The 26,032-nt window shown below is 44.9% G+C and overlaps 1 protein-coding gene across 1 annotated transcript in view; it reads right to left on the bottom strand.

Annotated features, from left to right (window-relative positions):
- LOC147431015 (RPM1-interacting protein 4-like) overlaps positions 1-26,032 on the bottom strand; it is a gene marked incomplete at its 5' end in the record, with an annotated part of 98,076 nt that overhangs the window by 40,953 nt on the left and 31,091 nt on the right. The window contains 2 exons of the mRNA XM_086494494.1: positions 77-661; positions 734-774. Of these exons, the coding sequence (XP_086350620.1) occupies positions 77-661; positions 734-774 (626 nt within the window). The remainder of the gene's footprint in view (positions 1-76; positions 662-733; positions 775-26,032) is intronic.

The following is a 26,032-nucleotide window of genomic DNA, read 5'->3' on the forward strand; positions in this document are numbered from 1 at the left end:
TTTCAATGTCAAGTTCAAACTATCAACACAATAAATGTTTTTTTGCAAGCAGAGTTAGCACAAGGTTTGGGCATACCAAGTCAGCTATGCTTGAAGTTTCTGAGCATCCCTGTGATCGTGCCATCTTTGGGGCCATCAAGTACTCTTGATGCTTTTGTCTTGTTGGTCCAGGAACTCTCTGCACTTTTCCATGGAGACCATCATGTGATACATGAAAATTAGAGCCATTAGCAAGAGCAATCATCTCCCGTGCAGTTAAATCTTTTGTTGCTACAATAGGCTGCTGGCACGACGAAGCCATTGAAGAGCTATACACAGATCCTCTATCTGATGTATCTGACTGGTCTCCCTGAACGACGTGATAAGTTTTCTGATCATTGGCACTTCGGTAATTGTGTCTTGAGGACAGTTTTGAAGTGCTTTGCTCAGAGCCTCTACTTCCAGGTTCCATAGTTCTCCTAACAATTGTAGGGGCTTCTTTACCAGGTATTAAACCAGGAGTCTTGTGCCTTTGCTGGTTAAGGGATAAATCCTTCGAATCATTTTTCAGAGTAGGCATAAACCTCTCTTTATCAGCCCGAACCTTATCAAACACAATGCTATACGAAAGGTCTTCGCTGCCATCCCATTCTCCAAACTTTGGAACGGTCGTTTCTGGCCACTACAAAGAGAAAAAGAAACTGAGTAAATGGAAGCTAACATGTTACAAACCTATGTTGTTGGAAAACATAACCTTGTCCCTTCCAAGTAAATGGCAGCTAACACCGTACAAACCTATATCATTGGGAAACATAACTTAGTACTCATAGTACCAAAAGCAGATATCTTAGTAAGAATTGGTTACATTTGTGAAAGATAAAAAGTATGAATTCAGCGTCAATATTCGTAAGGCCCCTTTAAATAGTGTTAATGAAAATAGGAAATAGGAACAGAATGTGCCAGTGCTCATCTCCTTGGAGAAACCCCTGAAATAGCATACTAATCTGATGAAGTATAGTCTCCTTTTCCTGCCTGCTGGCTACCAACACCTGCCGCATGAAGCCTGCACTTGCCAACGCGGCACTGCAGAGCATACACCTGCATAAATTCCAAATTCATAGTCACAAGGGGGCAGGGGCCGCATGGGGGGGGGAGGGGGACAGCTAGACAGCCCAGAAGTCGGCAAGAATGGGAAACTAGACCAGGCGCGCATCCTAGGGTCACCATCTGGTGGGGGAAGGTTGCCGAAAGTGGCAGCGGAGATGGACGGATATGGCTGAAAACAGCGGCAGCAGGTGCACCTCCTCTCGTATCTGATGGTAGACAGCAACAACCTCCAAATGTGGAATCTCAGAAAGCAACCCCCTCGCCGAGATCTCGTAGATAACACTGTAGTTGGAGAGTCGTCTAGGGAAGGAGAGAGCACGAGAAGAGAGAACTTGCAAAAAGGCAGAGAGAGGGAGGGCGATCTGGGGAAAAATGCTGGAGAGAGACGTTGGACACAGAAAACGCTGTTAGAGAGCGAAAACGCTTGAGAGAGAGCCCAAAACTCTGGTGATGCACAAGGTATCTAAGAAAATACCCTAGACCTAGATCCCCCAAGAGCCACACTATATAACACTACCAACAGTACAAGGTGGGCAAAACAATGGTGGACCAGTCCGAATGTAACGGGAACGGGCACCACGTGCCGACGGAAAAGAACAGACTGAACAATTTTAAGCTTCAATTAACACTGAACTGAAAGAGATGCACAAAACAAGAGACGGGGAGTGACGGAATTCCACCCCAAGAGAGCACTGGCCCCAAGCGTTGGCGCCCCTTTCGGTATTTCTTTATATTGCTTGAACTCTTTACAATACCGGTACTTGCGCTCTGCACCTTCACCCGGAAGAGTGCCAAAGTATGAGCCCTCTGCACATATTGAAAGACCTTTGGCCCTTCAAAAGCAGTTTCCATGAAAAGCTTAGAAGCCTAAAAGCATTTGGCCCAAAAGCTGGCACTGAAATCAGCCAACGCAAATTACGAAAATCCATACAAGAGCCACGTCAGCAGCCATCGAGAATTGCAAGTCCGTACAGCATGTCAATGCAAATTGCAAGGCGTTCGTACACATGCCACGTCATCATACGTTACGCGAGAGAGTTGGAGAGTGTGTGTGTCTTGCTTTATTCTAATGTCTTTAGGTCCCCTAGGCCCCATCGAACGAGGTCCCATAAGTTGGTGGGAACTTCTTTAAAAATTGCCCCACTCGGCGAGATCTGTAAGGTGGTAAAACTTCTCCTACTGCTATTGCTTCTTTGATTGCTTCTTCTTAGGGTTTAGGCCCCTCGGCCAAGATCTGCAGGTTGGCTCCGTTCTTTAGTGGCTTGACACGTGTGACACCGAAATAAGAAAACTACCTCACATAGATTCTTCTTCTTTTGTTGCTTCTTCTTAGGGTTTAGGCCCCTCCGCCAAGATGTGCAGGTTGGCTCCGTTCTTTAGCGGCTTGACACGTCAACAGTTTGTGACACCGAAAATGAGAAAACTACCTCACACAGCCCTCATTCCCTATGATCAGCCCTTGGGAGATCCTGGGGCATTAGCAGCTTCGCCAAGGCCAGTCAAAGAGGTGACAAACTCTTAACACCCCCTCTCAGTGTCAGGATAGATAGCAAGAGATGCAATGACGACAAGAACTTGCCTCTGACCATGAACTATGTGGCAGAGAGCTTCCCCTCGAGCACGCCACATGAAAGTTATAGACAAGAGAATAGGTGGGGGGCATAGAGGTATCATGTCCACAACAAAGGCCCTAGAAAGATAGTTCTACTTGCCAACACTACGGGCAGACATAGACAAATATGTCACTCTGTAGCATGCCAAAAGGCTACGTATGATCGCTATAAACCTCATGGCTTACTTCAGCCCCTACCGATACCTCAAGTACCCTAGGAAAGTATTGCCATGGATTTTATGATGGATTTGCCACGAACTCCGAATGGAAATGATGCAATCTCGACTATTGTAGGTAGATTCAGCAAGCAAGCTCTAAGAAAAACCATCAAAGCTGATCACAAGGCCAAGATCTTTGTTGCATAGATTTTTAAACATCATGGAATGTCCAAAACGATTATAAGTGACGAGATCCATGAATGACTACTAATTTTTAGAGAGTACTTTTTACGAATCTAAGAACTAAGGTAAATTTTTCCTCAACTTATCATTCTCACACCGATGGAAAAAGCGAAATCCCTAACTCTACAATCCTAGACATCTTAAAGTGCTATATTTCAAATGACCAACGAGAATGGGAGAAGTATTTATTTCTAGCAAAATTTGCCTATCATAACACTAAACATTCCTCTACACGAAAAGCTCCTTTTGAGGTTATTTATGGCAACCACATCTTCCCCTGATTCTTCTCACCAAGGACAAGAAACTTGCAACTAATGAATTTGTTCAAGATCTAGATACCACTTACACTCAAGTAAAACGAATTATCATAAGATCTCAAGAAAAGCATAAGAAAGCAACAGATAAACATCGTCATTATCTCAAACTAGTTGAAGGACAATTTGTTCTTCTAAAGTTTCACAAAGACTAACTTAAGAAACAGGCCAATCAAAAAGGAAAAGATGTAAAACTTTCCAACAAATATCTGTGAGTGCGCGTGTGCGGAAGCGTGAGGGGGGGGGGGGGGGGGAGAGAGAGAGAGAGAGAGAGAGAGAGAGAGAGAGAGAGAGAGAGAGAGAGGAGACACAAACACTGTGTAGGAAAGGGGGCAATCAGCTCCCCATTGACTACCAGAGCAAGAGAACCTCAATACAACAAATGTGTGTGGAAGTGGGTACCCCCTTGGCCCCATAAATAGGTGCACAAGGGGAGGTAGGGCAAGGCCTGATGAAAATCCCCACGACCCAACAGAAAAATGATATATGGAAATATATGTGGGGGCTCGGACAAAAGTTGACGGCCGGCCCCAAACTCGGCCGCAAACTCGAGCGGCCGCACCAGGAGAACTCTAGGCTATGGGTGGCCGGACCAAGAGAAACCTAGGCTATCGGTGGCCAGCCGGAGACATACTAGCCGTACAAGTATGCCCTAGACCTGTGAGGCAGCAAAGTGGTGTAAATCTAACACCCGCTTCCAGCACCGGATGCTGAACAAACCGCGTGAAGCCGAAGATGTGAGGCAAATGAATGAAGATGTCTGTTGCGATGTCCACTGAAGGACAATACTCCGGCAAACTCCGTGAGTGTAGCAGCAGTCTGGGGTGTCCCGACCGCCGAGAGATCTCCATGGTAAAGTGCCGTCACTAGCAATGTAGAAAATTGTTGTACTCCGCTAATACAGCGCCAATGCACTAGATGCAAAGCCGGGTAGCTGGTGGGGAGATCCGGGGTCCAGAAGCTAAGCGGTGTCCTCCTGCTGCAAAAACGCAGGCCAATTTGCAGCCCACTTTTGCTGCACTTTTTGGCACCAAAAACCTTCTGCTTGCTGGAAAAACAAAGGCTTGATGGGTACCCTAGGTGCCCAGCAACTTGTGGAAGGTGTCAACGACACAAAGTGACCAATAAAACTGCCAAAAATGAGATGAAAACCCAAAAACACAGATGGAGGTCAAAAACGCAAATGGATCTGGAGGGGTTTTCCGCACCAAAGATGTCTAGAAATGGTAGCGCTAGCAAGGAAATCAACAGATCTGATGTTTCTTGCAAAAAACACAGATTGAGGTAAGGTCCTCCGAACAGAAATGGCTCCCGTTTCTACGCTTGCCTAGCTGGTGTAAAAACACTTGCAGATCTGGCTCCAATTGCAAAAATGCTGGTTGATCCAGCCCTTAGGAGAAGAACCTGATGCGATGTTGCGCCTCAAAAGAGGCAGAGTCTGAAGCTGCTGATACCATGTGAGAGTGCGCGTGTGCGGAAGCGTGAGAGAGAGAGAGAGAGAGAGAGAGAGAGAGAGAGAGAGAGAGAGAGAGAGGACACAAACGCTATGTGTAGGAAAGGGGGCGATCAGTCCCCCCACTGATTACCAGAGCAAGAGAACCTCAGTACAACAGATGTGTGTGGAAGTGGGTACCCCCTTGGCCCCATAAATAGGTGCCCAAGAGGAAGTAGGGCAAGGCCTGATGAAAATCCCGACGACCCAACAGAAAAATCATATATAGACATTGGACATATATGTGGGCGACCAGACAAAAGTGGGCGATCGGTCTTAAACTCGGGCGGCCAGACAAGGAGAAACCTAGGCTATGGGTGGCCAGCCCGGAGACATACTAGCGTACAAATATGCCCTAGACATGTGAAGCAGCAGAGTGGTGTAAATCTAACAATATCATGGCCCATTTAAGATTATAGATCAAATTAATGAAGCCACATTTCAACTCGATCTTCCATGTGCTTGGAAAATCCATAACCCTTTTCACATGAGTCTCCTACGACCTTTCATAGGTGAACCTCTTGCAGAACCAATTATTGAATGTCACAAGGACATAGCAACTGCTAACCTTAGTTGTTAGTTTCTTTGCAATGATTTTTGTTTTATTTTTGAGACCCTCTTTTTGAAGTTGCAAATGGTTGGACATTGTATGGCCAATGTGAACGATAGTTTCACCCGCAGACGGGAAGTTGGTCGACACTCGAACTCGTAAAGTAAAAGGATGTCTAGGCTCAGTTCAAGATCATGTAGGTCCCCCCGTCGCACTTAGCAAGTTGGTAGATACTAGGAAGTGAACTCAATATATTAAGGTACAATGTCAAGGTGGAGTCACCAAAGGAAAGTACCTAACAGCTCGACTACATTGCATTTTTGGATGCGGTCCCAGGGGGCATTGATGGTCAGATGACCAATGGGAGTCCAACGGAAGCATCCCCTAAAATTTAGGATACTACTATTTTGGGACAGTAAAATCTGTTCGCATCATTAGCTTCAGAATGACAAGGGAAACATTTTCTTACTCTAGTGCAAAGTCAACTGATGCACCAGTTGAAAGATTTTTAAGCAAGAAGCCCAATGTGGGGAAATTGCATGTATGAGTGCCAAGTGGCACTTTTTGGCCAATTTACCAAGTTTGGGAGAACAGAACTCGTAACTGGCTTTTTGGAGCAGTTTTGGAGGCTGATAACTCTGATTTTCAATCATTTCTCTCCATTTTTGAGCTTCCCATGACTTTACCTAGGACCAAGGAGCTCAATTTCAGCATTGGAAGGCATCAGATAAAGGACTGTTTTGTTGCGTTTTCAGCGATACGCAAGTTTTCGCAACCATGGAAATTTTTCACTTTTTGCATCTATTTGTTCACAGATGCATTCCAGGTCAAGCGCAAAAGAGGGGGCGCTCGATTTACGTTGGGGGTATGCTTCATTGAGAACCTGTCATAGGTTAAGAGCTATGGAGTGCTTGCTTTCCTCTCTATGTACAGTGTGGTGCTAGGAGTGATGAACTGTACACTACACACTGCTCTCTCTCTCCCCCTACGTGCAGTTATGTGATACCCCACAAGAGGGCTTCATTTGATTGATGTACAGCTATGTGGTTTCATGCTTTTGTGCTGAGGCAAGAGCCTCCTTGAGCAGGCAAGAAGTAGCTAATTGCTATTCCAAAAGCAGGTTCCCGTGAGGGTGATAACCTCACCGTACAGGTGCAATTTCAGAGCTGGTTATGCGCTGTAATTTGACTTCTTTTCAGCCATACGGACGTCTGAACCATTGGGAACAGTGCCCCACTGACAGAGGACAATTTGGAGACTGTTTAGGGCTGAAAACAGGGCAAACCAAAAAATACAGCGAGCTGAATTTACTGTTTTTGGGCAGAAATCAGAGAGTTTATGCCAGTGGAAGTGAGTTCCAACAGGGCAATTGGTTTTGGGGCTGTTATGCTACCGAAATTTGGCCAAAACAAGTGGTATCTAGCTGGATACAAGTAAAAAATTTCCAAGACTCTACTTTGTAATTTACCCTCTCAAAGTATAAAGAAATACCAAAAGGGGCGCCAACTTTGGGACCCACAGGTTGTCGACGTCTGCTCAGAGCATTCTAGCTTCCGAGCCGTGTGTATACTTGAGTGTTAATTTCCGTCGCAGGTTTCTCTTGCAAAGTACTCTCTCTCTCTGTGTATCTAAAGTAAAGTAAAGAATTTCAGGTAAAAGCCAAAGCTTACCACCCCATGGGCCGGTTTCAAGGTTCCGTTGCCGGGACATTAGTCACTTTTTCCTTAAGAAGTGAGCCTCGATTGTTTTGGGTAAAGACACAGAGTATGTAACAGACTTGGACACTCCAAGTCGAGAATCTACCGCGACACCACAAATAATCACTTCAAAACAGTTCACAGCTCACAATTGATTCGACACTGGCCCGGCGGAGTTCCGTGCCTAGAGATTTTGGCCCCAAAGATTGGCACCCCCTTTCAGTATTTCTTTTCGTATTAATCTGTGTTCAAAGTACAAGAGTGCAGGCAAGCGTTCTCACTCAGACTTGCGTCCAAATGCTCTGCGTTATGAGGCCTTGCCCGCATATTTAAAGATTACAAGGGATGCTAAAAGTAGAGCCCAAAAGCTGTTCCCAAAACTTTGAAAAATAAAGCAAGAGAGGCTTCTCTCTCTCTGAACCTCTTGCATAAAATAAAGCAAACACGTTCTCTCTCTCCTCTTGCGTAGGAAAAGCAGCCACGCCAAAAGCTGGCTAAAAGTCTTGCCGCAAAAAGCACCGCGATTTGCGGACGTCCGTACCACGCCACGTGGTTGATCTTCCGCAGATTCCGAATGCTATATGGCAATGCCACGTCAGCGTATAACCGCATTTTTCCGGGGGTCCATTGCTTGTGTGTACTGGGCAGCCACGTCACCAATTTGTGACATACCCCCCCCTTGAAAGCATTGTAATTGCCCTCGATTACGCCTACAAAACAGACACAAGCCATAAGCTGTCTTAGCGGACACTGATTGTTAGTACCGACGCACTAGGAACACACATCTAGCTCATGTACCAATCGACAGTCACATCACAGGACATCACATGACAAATCACATTCAACATTCATTCGGATCTTAGACCATGATTTATCGGCAATGCTATTAGCAATCGCATCTAGATCCACTCAGGACCTCATAGATGCCCGATTGACTAACCCCTATTGCAACCATGTCTATTCGAGATCATTCAGACCAAAATGCTGCAGTCATTTCGTCTATCAGTTCCTGCACTTACAAACAAGTCAAGAACAAATCAGTTTCATATTTTTCCGGAATTCCATTTCATAAAGTCATACAACAGAATACTGTCAACTCTCAGTATCCCTAAAGCTCAAAGAGACATCAGTGACTCTAGTATTCAAAAATCAAGGCAGATTTGTTGACAAAGGAGCGAAGTAACTCCTCTCTTGTGCAACCCACTCCACCAGATCTTCGGCCAAGCTGAATTCGGGGTTTTATTTGGAGTAGACTATGCTAAACCAAAAGCTTTGAGATAAAGGTTCACAATCTAAGGAGTATCTGCTAGGTCCTCCTCCATCCACTTCGCATCCAATGCAGGATAGTTCTTGAATTTAACAAAGAACCGCCTTCTCACTTTACCCTTATTCTTTCTGTCCTTATGTGTCAAAATCTGTTCAAGAACAAGGATCTCCTCGTTTCCTAACACTTCGGGTTGCTCATCAGACTCCCCATCTTCGGGCACATCACCATTAAAAGGTTTCAAGAGACTCAAATGAAATGCATTGTAAATCCTCCAAGTGTCAGGCAGTTTCAGTCGAAAGGAGACATCGTTGATCTTTTCGGAGATCTGGAAAGGTCCGTAGTGTCGCATGCTAAGCTTTGGAAAAAGCCTCTCCTTTCCCTTCTTCTTTCTTAGGCGTGCCTTCTCAATACGTAAAAGCACCCAATCATCCTCCTTCAAATTCAAATCGCGACGATGGCGATGTCACGTGACACATCCAACCCTATATGTCCGTGGACAAGCTACAGTACGATCATTGTTCAGTTAGTCCAGTCAGTCTAGATTAGAAGTGATCTGGCACTTTTGTGAGTCTATTCGTAGACCGTGCATGCCCAGTCACTTAGTGTAGATGCATATCCTCTGGTTGCACACAGCATGATCATAAGCATTCCCATCAGAATCCATCAGAATCCTTCAGGGTATTTTCCAGTGCATTTAGCCTATTTCATCTATTTTTGACATTTTTCACTTATTATTTTTAAGTGACTTTTGTTGGAAAGTAGGTAGGGCAATTGTGCTAAGTTTGTATATAAGCAAACTAGAGCTAGCACTATTTGGCAGAAGAGGCAATAGGAGCCAAGCTAAGCTGGCAACTTCTCAGCAAGACAAAGACCTGGCGGTTTCCCAAGCAACTTATCCCCCATCCTAGCGTTTCTTCATCAGCATTGCATGGCGTTTTTGCACCAACATATCATCGCCATACCTCCCATGGCATAGCGTTCGTCATCAACATCATCGCCAGCAAACCCAAGCAGCTAGTGTTTTTTATAAACCCAAGCCTAGCATTTTTAAGAACATCAGCCCTAGCGTTTTGGATGACCTAGCGCTTGCAGATCCCAGCCTTGGCAATTCCAAGCAAAGGAAGACCAACAGTTCCAACCATAAAGAAGTAGCAGATTCAGCTGGTAAAGACCTCAGTTTTCAGCCTTAAGCAACCGTTTTCAGCCCTAAACCTGCAGAATTTCAGCAACAAAGACCCACACAAAAAGCCCAAAAATCAGCGTTTTTAGACCCGCAGCAGATTTCAGCCCATAGCGTTTTTGGACAGCAGTAGAAAGATAGCAGATTTCAGCCCTTAGGTCGACTTCGTCATCACCGTCGACATAGCCTAGACTTGCATCAATCTCATGCATACCATTTGTACCAGATTGTGCAATCATAAGTAGACGACTCTCGCCAACGAGAGTCGGGGCCTTCGGAGGAGGGTTTTACATTGTCTCTGGTGTTGTATCTCTATTCTCTCTCTATCTCTCAGTCTCATGGACTTGCACGCACAATGTCCATTCACTTTGTTTGTGATCATTGCGCTCTCTCATTAAGAACGGAAGGCTCTCCCTTCCATAAGAACAAAAGGAACCTTGATCACAGTTCGGAGCACTCATCTTAAGCGCAAACACTCATTCCGCTGCACTTAACATTGGTATCAGAGCTTTAGCAGTGTTTTGTATCACTCAAGGAAAGAACCACAAGAATCACAAGAATTTTTTTTGCTTGTTGCGGTCGCACGAACCCAAGTTCGTTTGGGCGTGTCGATTCTTAATCGCGCTTTTGAAGAGTGACAAAAATCCCAAGAAAGAAGGGCTTGTCCAGCCTCCCCTTGTGTCTCTTTTCACTCATTGAGAGCAGACTGTGCACTTAGCGGCCGGCCAATCGACGTGAGGTGGGAAAAAGCAACCTTGGTCTGAGCGCAAGGCCGCCAAGGGATGCGCCCGCGGAAAGGAGTAGAACTCGGGTGAAGAGAAGATCCTTCTCAAACACGGTTTGCAAGCGAAAGGAAACCTCAAGAACCTCAAGACCCTCAAGAACCCAAGACCCGCAAGAACCCAAGTTCCTCGTGAACTTAAGAACCCAAGACCACAAGACTCCACAAGAACCCTCAACTTCAAAATGGTCATCACTCGAAGCGGAATGGATACTTCGCTTGGAGGTGATGAGCATGAGAGAGGTGAAGAAGAATTTTCCCCACCAAGAGGTTTTTCCGACCCTTCCCCATCTACGTCAAGGATTGCCCTAACTCCTATGGAGGCTTTGGACCAGATGTTTATGGAAATGAAGTTAGAACACGAAGCAAGAAATGCAAAAATGAATCGCAGACACGCAGAAGACAAAGCAGAAAGAGAAGCAGAAAAAAAGGCAAGACAAGAACAGCGCGAACGACACATGCAAGAGTTCTTGCGACTCTTTTCTCAAGTGCCGGCACAGATGCAAGAGATTCAGGAGAAGGAGACTCTCAATCTCTTCTTCTCCCATGCATGACACACAGGATTTGAATGACAATGATTTGCACGATGATAAGCATGATGTTTTGGATGATTATGACAAGCATGATGATGATTTGATTGACAATGATAAGCATGATAATGATGAGCATGATGATTTGAATGACACTCAGAAGCATGATGATTTGCATGATCAAGATGTGATTTCTCACAAGCATGATAAGTTGCATGAAGATGATGTGATTGTTCACAAGGATGATGTGTTAGTGGATGCTTTTCCTAGCGAAGCTAACCTCGTTGTAGATTCGATCAATCACGAAGAACCGATCTTGGCTTTTGAGTCGACGTCCAAAGAACCCCCATAGGACGATTCGATCATTCAGGAAGAACCGATCTTGGCTCTCGAGCCTAGGTCCAAAGAACCATCACAGGAAGTATTGTGTTCGCATGATTGATACGCACACATTGTTCGAGTGTTTCATTCGTGATCGTTTCCTGTATTTTAGTCAACGTCTTTATGTGATCCCTTTTCCTAGGCATGACATATTGTACGTTGAGCACGTTTCACTCATGGATGAGCACGAATGTATGCGGATTTTTCATGAAAAGCTGAAAAGTATGTATGTAAAAGAGTCACATTCCATGTCTCTTCCTTGGCATAACAGTTGTAGAAAGAGCACATGAAAGTATGAGCACCAGGCATGGGCATTTCCGTTGTGAATTGCCACAATTGATTGCTTTAGATCAGAAGAGAAAGACTCGATCTCATTGTTTGTGTGTGTGTGGTGAACGGTTTGGCACTCCGTCTGTTTGTTCATCTACATTGTATGCACGGTCTTTGAGGAAGACAAGATTTTTTCCAATCACTTTACATGGAATGGGTATGTTCATGGTTTTGTGTTGGAAATGGTTTCACGAATTTTCAGCCATGGAGATTCTTGAAGAAGAAAGAAACATGACTCTCGACGAAGTTGAAGCATTGAAGGAGCCACATAAGACTTTGTGTCGCTTTCGGCGCGGCCCAAAGAAGCAAGCGTTGCAGACCTTTATAAAGTTCAACTGCCGCACAACCCACACATCAGAGAGGGCCGGGAAGAGTCCGTTCCAGGATTCCGGATGCTATTGGAGATCTCCCTCGACGCCATACAGTTCGGTACCAGTACCTCACTTTGAAAAGGAGAGGATGTCACGTGACACATCCAACCCTATGTGTCCCTGGACAAGCTACAGTACGATAAGGGTTCAGTCAGTCCAATCAATCTAGTCAGTCTAGATTAGAAGTGATCTGGCACTTTTGTGAGTCTATTCATAGACCGTGCATGCCCAATCACTTAGTGTAGATGCATATCCTCTGGTTGCACACAGCATGATCATAAGCATTCCCATCAGAATCCTTCAGGGGAATTTTCCAATGCATTTAGCCTATTTTACCTATTTTTGACATTTTTCACTTATTATTTTTAAGTGACTTTTGTTGGAAAGTAGGTAGGACAATTTTGCTAAGTTTGTATATAAGTAAACTAGAGCTAGCACTATTTGGCAGAAGAGGCAACAAGAGCCAAGCTCAACAGGCAACTTCTCAACAAGACAAAGACCTTGGCGGTTTCCCTCCAAGTAGCAAATCCCCCATCCTAGCGTTTCTTCATCAGCATTGCATGGCGTTTTGCACCAGCATATCATCGCCATACCTCCCACGACATAGCGTTCGTCATCAACATCATCGCCAGCAAACCCAAGCAGCTAGTGTTTTTGATAAACCCCAACCTAGCGTTTTTGAGAACATCAGCCCTAGCATTTTGGATGACCTAGCGCTGGCAGATCCCAACCTTTGCAGAACCCAGCCGTGGCGATTCCAAGCAAAGGAAGACCAGCAGATCCAACCATAAAGAAGTAGCAGATTCAGCCGGTAAAGACCTCAGTTTTCAGCCTTAATCAACCTCTGTTTCAGCCCTAAACCTGCAGAATTTCAACGACAAAGACCCACAAAAAAAGCCCAAAAATGAGCGTTTTTGGACCCGCAGCAGATTTCAGCCCATAGCGTTTTTGGACAGCAGTACAAAGATAGCAGATTTCAGCCCTTAGGTCGACTTCGTCATCACCGTCGTCATCGTCGACATAGCCTAGACTTGCATCAGTCTCATGCATACCATTTGTACCAGATTGTGCAATCATAAGTAGACCACTCTCGCCGACGAGAGTGGGGCCTTCGGAGGAGGGTTTTACATTGTCTCTGGTGTCGTATCTCTCTTCTCTCTCTATCTCTCAGTCTCATGCACTTGCACGCACAATGTCCATTCACTTTGTTTGTGATCATTGCACTCTCTCATTAAGAACGGAAGACTCTCCGTGCCATCAGAACAAAAGGAACCTTGAGCACAGTTCGGAGCACTCATCTTGAGCAAAGCGCAAACATTCATTCCGCTGCACCTAACAGGCAATCTGCTGCCTTTTTCTGTCTTTCCTGAGATTTCTGCAAATCCTCGAGGACCTTGGTAAAAGCCGTGTCTAGGTCGCGCGTGTACTCATCAGCTTCAAAAATCTTATCTTTCGTGCTTCGGAAGGCTGGAACCTTCGCAACACCTTCAATAATTCAAACGGCGCCTTTCCCGTCGAAGAGTGTATCATGTTGTTGTAGGCAAATTCCACCAAAGCCAGATACTATTCCCATTGAGTCTTCTGATCCGAGATATAAGACTTCAATAAATCTAAAACCGCTGAATTGGCAATCTGAGATTGCCCGTCAATCTGCGGGTGGAAAGATGACGAGAATTGCAACCGCGAGCGAATGTTCTCCCAAATTGCCTTCCAAAACAAACTCGTGAATCTGGGGTTCCTATTGGAGACAATCGTCTCGGGCATGCCATGTAATCTAAAAATCTAGGCCACAAACAATCTCGCTAAGTGATCCAGCCTGACTGTTTTCTTTACTGGAATGAAATGAGTTTGCTTGCTAAATCTGTCAATAACAGTCCAGATACCATCATGACCACTCTGTGTTCTCCGGAGATCAACATGAAATCCATTGCAATACTTTCCCAAGGTCGGGTGGGTATGGGCAAAGGCTGTAACAATCCCTCTGCATTATGTCTGTCAAACTTGACCTTCTGGCATACCAAGCAACTACGCACAAACTCGTCCACATCCTTCTTGAGTCTCGGCCAAAAGAAGTATCTCTCTACCCCTTTAAAGGTGGTAGCAATGCCGCGATGACCCATAAAAGGCGGACAGTGGCATTCAGTCATAACTTTTTCTCTCAACGGCTGTGTAACGCACAACATGGTTTTCCTCATCAAGTAGCCATCCCGAATGGAATATCCCACTATCGTCTCTCCATCCCGTATCCGTGTGAAAACGTCTGCAAAATCTGTATATGTGGCATACTGGTCGACCATATCATCGAAGCTCCTATAATGTATCGCGGAAATAGCCAGAACCAACAGCTTCTGAGACAAATTATCTGCCACCAAATTCTTCTGTCTCTAAACATGGACAATCTGGAAGTGAAACTGTGACAAGATGTTCGCCCACCACATCTGCTCTGTCGATAATTGCTTCTGTGACAAGAAGTAGCGTAGACTCTGATGGTCTGTAAAGACAGTAAAATCCGCTCCTAGTAGGTAATGCAGCCACTGAGTAAGAGCATGGATAACCGCCAAAAGCTCTTTCTCATAAATCTGTGTTGTCAATTCCGGCCTTGACGACAATCGGCTCTAGTAAGCAATGACATGGCCTTCTTGCATTAAGACCGCACCCAGACTACGACCACAAGCATCACAATATACTTCAAATGACTTCTACAAGTTCGGCAAAGTCAAAATTGGTCTCGTAGTCAATTTCTCTTTCAATGTCTGAAAGGCAGTCACCTCTGTGGGTCTCCACGAGAAAGGGACTCCTTTCTGTGTCAAGATATGCAAAGGGGAAGCAACCTCTGCAAACTTTCTAATGAACCGTCTGTAGTACGAACACAATCCCAAGAAGCTTCTAACTTCATGGACATTCTTCAAATTGGGCCAATCACGGATAGTCTCTATCTGTGTTGTCAATTCCGGCCTTGAGAACAATCGGCTCTCGTAAGCAATGACATGGCCTTCTTGCAATTAGACCGCACCCAGACTACGACCGCAAGCATCACAATATACTTCAAAATGACTTCTGCAAGTCCGGCAAAGTCAAAACTCGTCTCGTAGTCAATTTCTCTTTCAATGTCTGAAAGGCAATCACCTTTGTGGGTCTCCACGAGAAAGGAACTCCTTTCTGTGTCAAGATATGCAAAGGGAAAGCAACCTCTGCAAACTTTCTAATGAACCGCTTGTAGTACGAACACAATCCCAAGAAGCTTCTAACTTCATGGACATTCTTCAAATTGGGCCAATCACGGATAGTCTCTATCTTGGCCGGATCCATCTGCACTCCCGCTGCTAAGACAATGTATCCCAAAAAGTGTATCTCTGGTAAGAAAATCTTCGCATTAATCACCAACTTGTGATCTCGTAATGCCTGAAAGACTTGAAGCAGATGATCTCTATGTTCTGCCTCATCCTTGGAGAAAACAATGATATCGTCAAAGAAAGTGCCAACAAATAGTCTATACTCTCGAAAAATCATGTCCATCATCATCCGGTTAACTGTCGCAGGAGCATTGGTTAAGCGAAAATGCATCACCAAAAACTCTAATAATCCAAAAGTCTTCCGTAAGGTTGTCTTGTAGACGTCTCGCGACGCAATTCGGATCTGATGATATCTACTCTTCAAATCGATCCTACTAAAGCACAAGGATCCCTGTAATCTGTCAAGTATATCATCGATCCTAGGAATCGGAAATCTGTTCTTGATGATGATTTTGTTAAGAGCTCTATAATCGATGCACATTCTCCAAGATCTGTCTTTCTTCAAAACCAACAACACTGGAGAGCAATAGAGTGAAGTACTAGGCTGGACAAGACCCTTTTCCAAGAGGTCTTTCACTTGGTTCATAATCTCTTCATTCTGGGCTCGGCTCACACGATAAGGTGGCCGGTTCGGTGGTGTGCTTCCAGGTATCAGATCAATGGTATGATCTTCAAGACGAGCGAGTGGTAACTCACCTGGCAGGCCCTCTGAGAAGCAATCGGCATGAGAGTGGAGAAAACCTTGGCGGTCTTTATCAAGTTCATACATATTTGTTCTATCCTCATCACTCAACTCTTTCATAAAGATCGAGTAAACAAACAGACTGGATTTCATTAATTTTGAAATGGTCGAAGCCGATACAATAGGGACAGACTCGCCCTTAAGTTTTATATATAGTACAATGGTTCTGCCCTTCTCTGTGGTCAATGTCGCTTTCCTCGCCCGATAGTCGACCACGGCGTTATTCTTGTGGTACCAGGGAATTCCCAAGAGAACATCACAACCTTCCAAAAGGCATTATGTAAAAGTCCTCATGCCCCAAATACCCCCGACAATGCAACCAAAGTTTGCCAATGACAGGTGTAATGGCTATGTCCCTGCCGAGTGCCGCTAGAACTGCCTCTGCAAGTGATCCAATCTGATTGGGAGTGATCTCGAGCTGCACCGCCAATTCAAGTGAAATGAAGTTGGCCTTGGCTCCTCCATCAAAGAAGATTAGGGCTTCTTTGTCTTACACTTTACCCCAAGCTTGGCAAAGTTCTGTACTCTCGTCCATCGTGCTCGGATCAGTACCACGGAATCTGGAACCAGTCCTGTTGTCATCTTGCCTTTTCTTCCACGTTCCTCAGCTGCTCTCGAACTCTCAGGCCTTTCGTCGTCCTTGTCGTTCTGTTCTTTCTGTGCTTTTTTAGGGCACTTCACGGAGATATGCCCAGTTTCCCTGCATCCAAAGCACTTCCCTTCCTTGATGTAGCGATCTCTCTTGAGGAGTGAGTTTGGGTCGTGTATCTTTCTTTTCTGGGTTGCTCCTCCTCTTTCTACTTTCATTTGTCGAAGTCTGTTCGGCTCTTTGTATCATGATCTCATATGTGGGGTAGGTCAAACTCCCTAAGTGAATGGCAAAACCCCGTTTCCCATGACTCATCAACTCCTCAATGGAAGCTGACTTTTGTTCCAAGTAGTGATCTCGGATCTTTGTAGGAAGACCCAAGGTAAACCTCTCAATCTGTTCCTTGAACGAGATCTTCTTAAATGAAGAGGCGGGTAAAAAAGAGCTCCAGAATCTCTCGCAATAAGCGTCCACTGTATCCTTCTTGGTCATCTGAAGATGGTTCCAAGCAGTTCGTATATCGCCTTCATACTCTCGAGTCAGCCAAGAAGAAATAAAAAGCCTTTTGAATTTCAGTCATTTAACTGGCGTCTAGTGCAAAGTCAACTGATGCACCAGTTGAAAGATTTTTAAGCAAGAAGCCCAATGTGGGGAAATTGCATGTATGAGTGCCAAGTGGCACTTTTTGGCCAATTTACCAAGTTTGGAGAACAGAACTCGTAACTTGCTTTTTGGAGCAGTTTTGGAGGCTGATAACTCTGATTTTCAATCATTTCTCTCCATTTTTGAGCTTCCCATGACTTTACCTAGGACTAAGGAGCTCATTTTCAGCATTGGAAGGCATCAGATACGCGTTTACAGGGCTGTTTTGATGCGTTTTCAGCGATAGGCAAGTTTTGGCAGCCATGGAAATCTTCCCCTTTTTGCATCTATTTGTTCACAGATGCATTATAGGTCAAGCGCAGTACAGGGGGCGCTCGATTTACGTTGGGGGGATGCTTCATTGAGAACCTGTCACAGGTTAAGAGCTATGGAGTGCTTGTTTTCCTCTCTATGTGTCACAAACTGCTGACGTGTCAAAGCCCTGAAGAAGGGAGCTAACTTGCAAATGTCAGCCGAGGAGCCTAAACCCTAAGAAGAGCAAGTAACAAAAGAAGAAGTGCTACCAACTTATGGGGACCCCATCCGATGGGGCCCCAAGTGACATAAGGGATTAAAATAAAGCAAGACCTGTGCACACGCAAAAACTGAGATTTTCGAAAATTGCGCTGGCATGATGACGTGGCAGGTTGTATGGATTTCCGTAAATTGCGCTAGCTAATGACGTGGCAAGCTGTACGGATTTCCGTAAATTGCGCTGACAGCTTTTTGGCTTTGCTTTTAAACCAGATGCTTTTGAGTTTGAAGGCTTTTCACTGTAATTGCTTTTTAGGCCGAGGGCCTTTAAATATGAGGTCAAGGCTCATTCTCTAGCATGCTTCCTGGAGAAGGTGCAGAGTCTGGAGTACCGACTTGTACTGTGTTGATGCAATATAAAGAAATACCAAAAGGGGCGCCAACGTTTGGGGCCAATACTCTCTGTGGGTGGAATTCCGCCACTCCGTGTCGCGTGTCGTCTCTCTCTCTCTCTCTCTCTCTCTCTCTCTCTCTCTCTCTCTCTCTCTCTCTCTCTCTCTCTCTCTCTCTCTCTCTCTCTCTCTCTCTCTCTCTCTCTCTCTCAGTTCAATTATTATTGAAGTGTTAAAAGTCTCTTCAGTCTGTTCTTTTCTATTGGCACGTGGTGCCCGGTCCTGTGACAGCGGTATCAGAGCATCAAGCGTGTGCTTTTCTGAAAGCATACCGGTCCTACAAAAGAACAGACACAGCTATTGGAATTTTATTCGAGGTATCTTCGCCCTCGTATCTTCGCCCTCCAAGCTGGACTTATTAGCCACTCCCACCCCTACTTCATCGCGCATCGGGCGCGCTCCCGTCTTCATCGTTGTGTCTTACAGGGCATAAGTCATATAGAACCCAAGACTTGGAATTCATGGATTCATCAGAATATTTGCAATGTCTGCTCAACGAGCTTCACGACATTCTTTCGCGGCATCCTCAGCAAAATCTTCCGATACTGCAAAGTTTTCAACAATTTTTGAGCTACATGTTACCCCCTCTAAGCTGGACTTAATAGCCACTCCCACCCTTACTTCATCGCGCATCGGGCGTGCTCCATAGTTACCAGGAACGGGAAACGCGGAACGGCAACTGCCACAAAATGCCATTCCCTGTTACGGATACTCACGTTTGAAACACAGAACGGGAACTTAGAATGGGAACGGGGAACGAAGACATGAAAACGGCCATTCCCTGTTACATTGGCGCGCTCTCGTCTTCATCGTTGTGTCTTACAAGGCATAAGCCATAAAGAACCCAAGACTTGGAATTCATGGATTCAGTAGAATATGTGCAGTTTCTGCTCAACGAGCTTCACGACATTCTTTCGCGGCATCCTCAGCAGAATCTTCCGATGCTGCAAAGTTTTCAACAATTTTTGAGCTACATGTTACCCCCTCTGATGCCCCCTCCAAGCCGGACTTATTAGCCACTCCTACCCTTACTTCATCGCGCATCGGAGGCGCTCCCGTCTTCATCGCTCTGTCTTACAAGGCATAAGCCATAAAGAACCCACGACTTGGAATTCATAGATTCAGCAAAATATTTGCAGTTTTTGCTCAACGAGCTTCACGACATTCTTTCGCTGCATCCTCAGCAGAATCTTCTGATGCTGCAAAGTTTTCAACAATTTTTGAGCTACATGTTACCCCCTCTGATACCCCCTCCAAGCCGGACTTATTAGCCACTCCCACCCTTACTTCATCGCGCATCGGGCGCGCTCCTGTCTTCATCGCTGTGTCTTACAGGTCATAAGCCATAAAGAACCCAAGACTTGGAATTCATGGATTCAGTAGAATATTTGCAGTTTCTGCTCAACGAGCTTCACGACATTCTTTCGCGGCATCCTCAACAATTTTTGAGCTACATGTTACCCCCTCTGATGCCCCAGGTGGTACCTCCTCCTCCAGCACCAGAAAGTACGAGAGCTTCCAATGGGCAACCTTCTCAACTGTCTTTTCCGATCGGGGGAGTTTTCAGGAATATGGTGCACCCATCTGACCCCGATCCAGTGCAACCGCCTTTGCCACCGCCATTGCCCCCACCTCCACCACCACCACCGCCACCAGGCTACAATGGTTGGAGCCCATATGGATACCCTTATTATCCATACCCGGGATATACGTCTAACCAACCCAAAGATTTCAAAGATGGCAGCACGACAATCAGATTTTTCACTTTTTCCGGGGTGAAAGATCGCAAGAAAGCATTGCAGTTTCTACAGCAATTCGACAACATCTATGCTTTGGGAAACTATACACAATCCAAGATTTCTCGAGCAACGGGATTTCTTAAAGATAATGCTATGCAATGGTGGAGTTCAATCGCGACACAACCGCATGCTCGAAGGACCTAGCAAGCTTTCAAGACAGTTTTTACACATAGTTACATGACTTCTATGTTTGAAGTACGGATTTTGGCAGAGTGGGGCAACTTGAAAATGCTTGCCACCAAAACCATGGACGAATATAACCAAAGGTTTCTCGACGTGTACCTTCCGGTGTCTTTCTTTAGATCTGTTCCCTTGGAGGCCCAATGCAAGCGATACACCATTGCAATACCATCACCATTGCAAGAATATTGTCTATCCAAGCAAGTCTCCACCATGCAAGAGCTTATGGACCATGCCGCGGTCGGCTACAAGCTTATGAAAGGAAAGTTGGAGTTTACCACAGAAGAATCTCCGACCGCTAACCACAACTCTCAGCAACAACGAACAAATTCTCGAGTCTCGTGAAAGTCAACCACAAAGGCCTCGTTTGACATCTCAACAACGAGATGCTTTCAAACAAGACATAACTATTTTGGTTGTCCCCAACGTACTGACAAACCTGCGGAGCCGACTCCCGCGTCGACAGTCGACAGAAACCGAGGACCATCTCCAGCCAAACGAGCTAAACCGGCCATTGGATTAGTAACTGACATCTATGGTATACGCCTTGAAAGTACATATAAATTGTGTCAAGCATATGGCAAAGTCAACGGCTTGAAAGCCCTAATTTTCTTTGACCCAGGAGATATGGAGAATTTCATCCATCCAGAATTCTTGAAGCAGATGCACTTTGATTATGATGCAAAGGGTGGAGAAATTGATTTGAGCTACCCACGGGGCAAACTCAGAAAGTGGCACCGCTCATTGGTGCACTTCCAATGACTATACAAAATTATCATGGAAAAGCGGATTTCCACATTATGAAGTTGGGCAATTGTGATGTTCTATTAAGCATGCCTTGACATGACAAGAATGATGCGACTCTCCAAGTTCGGAACCGAACCATCACCGTGATGCAAAAGGACAAGCCAGTCGTCCTCAAAGTTCGGTTGTCCGAACAAAACCCTGAAAGGCTGAATGAACTCTCTAGTTGTTTTATAATTAGATTCTTTTGTACTTTGTTTGAGAAAGTATTGTTTGAAGCTTTGTTTGAAATTGTTTGAAATGGATGGTATCTGTTTTGAACCTATCTTGGTGCCGATTTGAAATGTTTGACTCTGGTTTTAATACTGGTTTCAACGATTGGTGATTATACTCCCGGGCGGAGGGTGAGAATGCTTGTCCATACTCATGGCCCGAACCCTTGTGGTTGTTTGCAGGGGGAGTATTGAATGATTGAAAAGTGTTGTTTTTACTCATGGCCCGGACCCTTGTGGTTATTTACGGGGCGTTTGGTTGTAAAAAGCCTCTATATCTCATGGCCCAGACCCTTTTAGGTTATTTGCGGGAGGAGTGATGAGGAATCGTTGAACAACTCATGGCCCGGACCTGGATGGTTATTTGCGGGGGGAGTGTTCATTGGTGGCTTTATGTTTCTATCTTTGTAACATGCATATGTGAGCATTTGTGTTGCATTGTGATGTGCCAACTACTGAATATTCCTAATTGGATGAGATTGCCTGGGTATGTAATTTTAGTGCATCAAGACACCCCTAGAAGATCAGCACGGTCTAGGTGTGATGGCTAATTTTACTACGCCGGAATATCAAGAGTTTCGATCTGGACGAAAGGAGAAGCTAACTCCTTGATCAAAAGAGCCGAAAGGAGAAGCTAACACCTTGATCAAAAGAGCTGAAAGGAGAAGCTAACACCTTGATCAAAAGAGCCGAAAGGAGAAGCTAACTCCTTAACAAAAAGAGCAAACTGATTGTCCCTCGAAATGTCCCTCGGAATGACCCTCGGAAATTTTTGAGCTAACTTGAGCTGTTTTGCAGAAATGCTGTAATCGCGGACAATTACTCTCTTTCAAGAAGGGGAGATGTCACAAACTGCTGACATGTCAAAGCCTTGGAGAAGGGAGCCAACTTGCAGATGTCGGCCGAGGGGCCTAGGCCCTAAACCCTAAGAAGAACAAGTAACAGAAGAAGAAGTCCTACCAACTTATGAGGACCCCATTCGTTGGAGCCCCAAGTCACATAAAGGATTAAAATAAAGCAGGATCCGCACACACGCTGGCATGATGACGTGGTAGGCTGTACGGATTTCCATGTTTTACGCTGGCTGATGACATGGCAAGCTGTACGAATTTTCCTAAATTGCACTAGCAGCTTTTTGGCTTTGCTTTTGGACCAGATGCTTTTGAGTTTGAAGGCTTTTCACTGTAATTGCTTTTTAGGCCAAGGGCCTTTAAATATGGGGTTAGGGCTCATTCTCTGGCATGCTTCCTGGAGAAGATGCAGAGTCTGGAGTACCGGCTTGTACTGTGTTGATGCAATATAAAGAAATATCGAAAGGGGCGCCAAGGTTTGGGACCAATACTCTCTGGGGTGGAATTCCGCCACTCCGTGTCGCTTGTCGTCTCTCTCTCTCTCTCAGTTCAGTTATTATTTAAGCGTTAAAAGTCTGTTCGATCTGTTCTTTTCTATTGGCACATGGTGCCCGGTCTTGTGACACTATGTACAGTGTGGTGCTAGGAGTGATGACCTGCACACTACACACTGCTCTCTCTCTCTCTCTCTCTCTCTCTCTCTCTCTCTCTCTCTCTCTCTCTCTCTCTCTCTTCCCTACGTGCAGTTATGTGATGCCCCACAAGAGGGCTCTTCATTTGACTGATGTACAGCTATGTGGTTTCATGCTTTTGTGCTGAGGCAAGAGCCTTCTTGAGCAAGAACAGGAGTAGCTAACTGCTATTCCAAAAGCAGGTTCCGATGAGAGTGATAACCTCATCGTATGGGTGCAATTTCAGCGCTGGTTATGCACTGTAATTTGACTGTTTTTCAGCCATGCGGACATCAGAACCATTGGAAACAATGCCCCACTGACAGAGGACAGTTCGGGGACTATTTAGGGCTGAAGACAGGGCAAAAACCAATAAATACAGCGAGCTGAATTTACTGTTTTGGGGCAGAAATCAGAGAGTTTGTGCCAAAGGAAATGAGTTCCAGCAGGGAGATTGGTTTCGCGCAAGTTTTGGGACTGTTATGCTGCCGAAATTTGGCCAAAACAGGTGGTATCTAGCTGAATACACATAAAGAATTTCCAGGACCTACTTTGTACTTTACCTTCTCAAAGTATAAAGAATACCGAAAGGGGCGCCAATTTTGGAGCCTACAGGTTGTCGGTGTCTGCTCGGAGCATTCTAGATTCCGAGCCGTGTGTATACTTAAGTGTTAATTTCCGTCACAAGTTCTTGTTGCAAAGTACTCTCTCTCTCTCTCTCTCTCTCTCTCTCTCTCTCTCTCTCTCTCTCTCTCTCTCTCTCTCTCTCTCTCTCTCTCTCTCTCTCTCTCTGTATCTAAAGTAAAGTAAAGAATTTCGGGTGAAAGCCAAAGTCTACCGCCCTACGGGCCGGTTTCACTGAAGATACCCTTGAAGTAGACGAAACTGCAGAGATTCTTCTTCGAGAACAAATTATACATCAGGAGCGACAACTAATGTCACAAACTGGAGCGCATAACAATATAAAATACATTCAGATAAATAGGATTTATCACTTATTACTGAAGCCAGAGAATATAGAGAGAAATAAAGAGAGAGAGAGAGAGAGTGAGAAGATCGACACAGTACTGGGGACCAGAAGATGGGTTGGTCCCCCCCCGTAATAGTATCTTTATTACTGAGGAGAAGTCTATACAAGCACTTGGAACCGAACGTATTCCCACGTTCGTTCTGGAATAAGACTTGATGGTTCTTGGAAGCCTCAGCTTCCGATTCCTAGGGAAAAACCCTATTCCAAGGAAAACTTCCGTTCCTTATTCCAATTCCTCGAGAATCAAGGTTCTTGCCTCTGGATCTCACCTTCCAGACTCAAGGCATGGCATCCCTGCAACTCTTTTCCAACTCTCTTTCCAGAGTCCTCTTCCCACAGAACAACTCTGCTTTCCCGGACACGAAGTCCTTACTTAGGAATCCCAACTTCCGGATCACAACTTGAGAGACTACCTCTCTCCGATCCGTGGATCTACTTCCCAAACTCGGGTACGTAACCCTTGGGCTGATCTGGCTCTAGTTCCTCAGAGTGCTTTTCTCCTGCAGAGGCTCGTGCCTTCTTCTGCTCCTACTCCCTCACGAAGAGGAAGTACACCTACAATCAAATACTCAAAGATCATAACATGAAAATCGTTACCTTCAAAGTCTCGACGCTCGAAACGTAACTCGATTCTCGAAAAGCAATCCCCTGGAAGAGATTTCTACATAGAAAATCCTCTCTTCCAATCCTACACACAAAAGAGGTGTGTTCTCGGGTTCCTTCTCATAAATCAACCCCGTCTACGACGTTTATGGGCTGAAAACAGAGAAAAATAGCAACTTGTCGCGATGGAAACATGCTTCGTAGGCACTTCTTCGCGAGGGAACTCACACACTGGGTCTTGGCGACATCTGGTACACTTGGGGCAGCCATGGGCATCACCGGCAACGTCTTCTTTACGGCTGAAATCTACAGCAGCATCTCCTCCTTGCAAAGATTGTTCCTCCTCTGTGAGTGAGGGCATGTGATGCTTTTATAGCTCCTAGCCACGGGCACGAATAGCTGCTCGCGTAGAGATTGCGGCCGTTTTTTTTTTCAAATTTTTTTTCGCTGTTCTACCAGAAAAATAGAAAGAGAAAACGATGGCTGATCTGTTACCTTATTTATCAGATGGCTGCCCACTTATTAAGTGGGCGACCAGCGTATTTTAAAAATAGTCTGAACCTGCCCAGAAACTCAATAAAACCTTTTAAGTTAAAAACAATGCTTTCACAGCACTTCCCAGGCGTCCCTGGATGCAATCACATGCACAGTTGCAATGCAAACATAGACTTCCTCGCGGGAAAGCATCTGCTTTCCCGAAAAGCAATCCTGCTTTCTCAGAAAGCATCTGTTTTTCCTCAAAGTTTCCTCTGAACCCATCTTCATTCAAGTGCTTGCTTTTCCTTGTGCACAATTCTAACACTGTTCAGAATTTCCTCCCGACTATGGATATTCCCTTTCCGATACACCAGTCACCCACCTTGTGACGCATCAGGAATACCCATCACCTAGTCCTTTCCTACCGAACTTACGGTACAATCTCCTTCAAGATGCTCTATGTCACCCATCCTATGACGCATCTAAGATGTCCGTTCCCGGATGGTCGGATACTTCTTTCCAATGCTCCCTGTCACCCATCCGATGTGACGCATCAGAAGTACCCGTTCCTGGTGGCCTTACAGATATTCCCGTTCTGAGTGCTCCCGTCAATACTTTGAATGACGCACTAGGAATACTCTGTACTCGGATGTCTCCAGTGAGAAAAGCCATCTCACTTAAAATTCCAATAATTCATTTAGAATTATTTTTCCTTGGTGTTCCAAGCGAGAAAACCCTCTCACTTATAAATCCAATAATTCATTTAGAATTATTTTTCTGTAAGATAAACCCAATTTAGCAACAACTAAAGTCTCAAACGACTCATTGACTCATCGTAAGTATTTAGTGAAGTTCAAGAATTACTCCCCTCTAGATGCTCAGTGGATGACAGAATTAGAATTGAAAGATTATCCAAACATCCTGCATAATTATCATGAAGCCCTACAATTGAGGACAATTGTTTAAAAGCCACAAGGATGTAATATTTTTAGCTAAGACTATAAATGAATAAAAATGATTTTTATGCACACAAAACTAATTTATAAATTTATTGGTACCAATTAATAATTTAGCAGACGTGTAAGGTTTTTCGTGCAATGTGCCATCTACAATTTATTGGTGTCCAGATGGTATGATAAGTAGAACAATAGCCAGATTCAATGCAGAACGCATCAGGACAAACACATAAATAAGATGGTGTCCCCATTTTGTTCAAAAGAA

Source organism: Adiantum capillus-veneris, chromosome 21 (genome assembly GCF_014529385.1).
Source record: "Adiantum capillus-veneris isolate H3 chromosome 21, ASM1452938v2, whole genome shotgun sequence".
Taxonomy (NCBI): Eukaryota; Viridiplantae; Streptophyta; class Polypodiopsida; order Polypodiales; family Pteridaceae; genus Adiantum; species Adiantum capillus-veneris.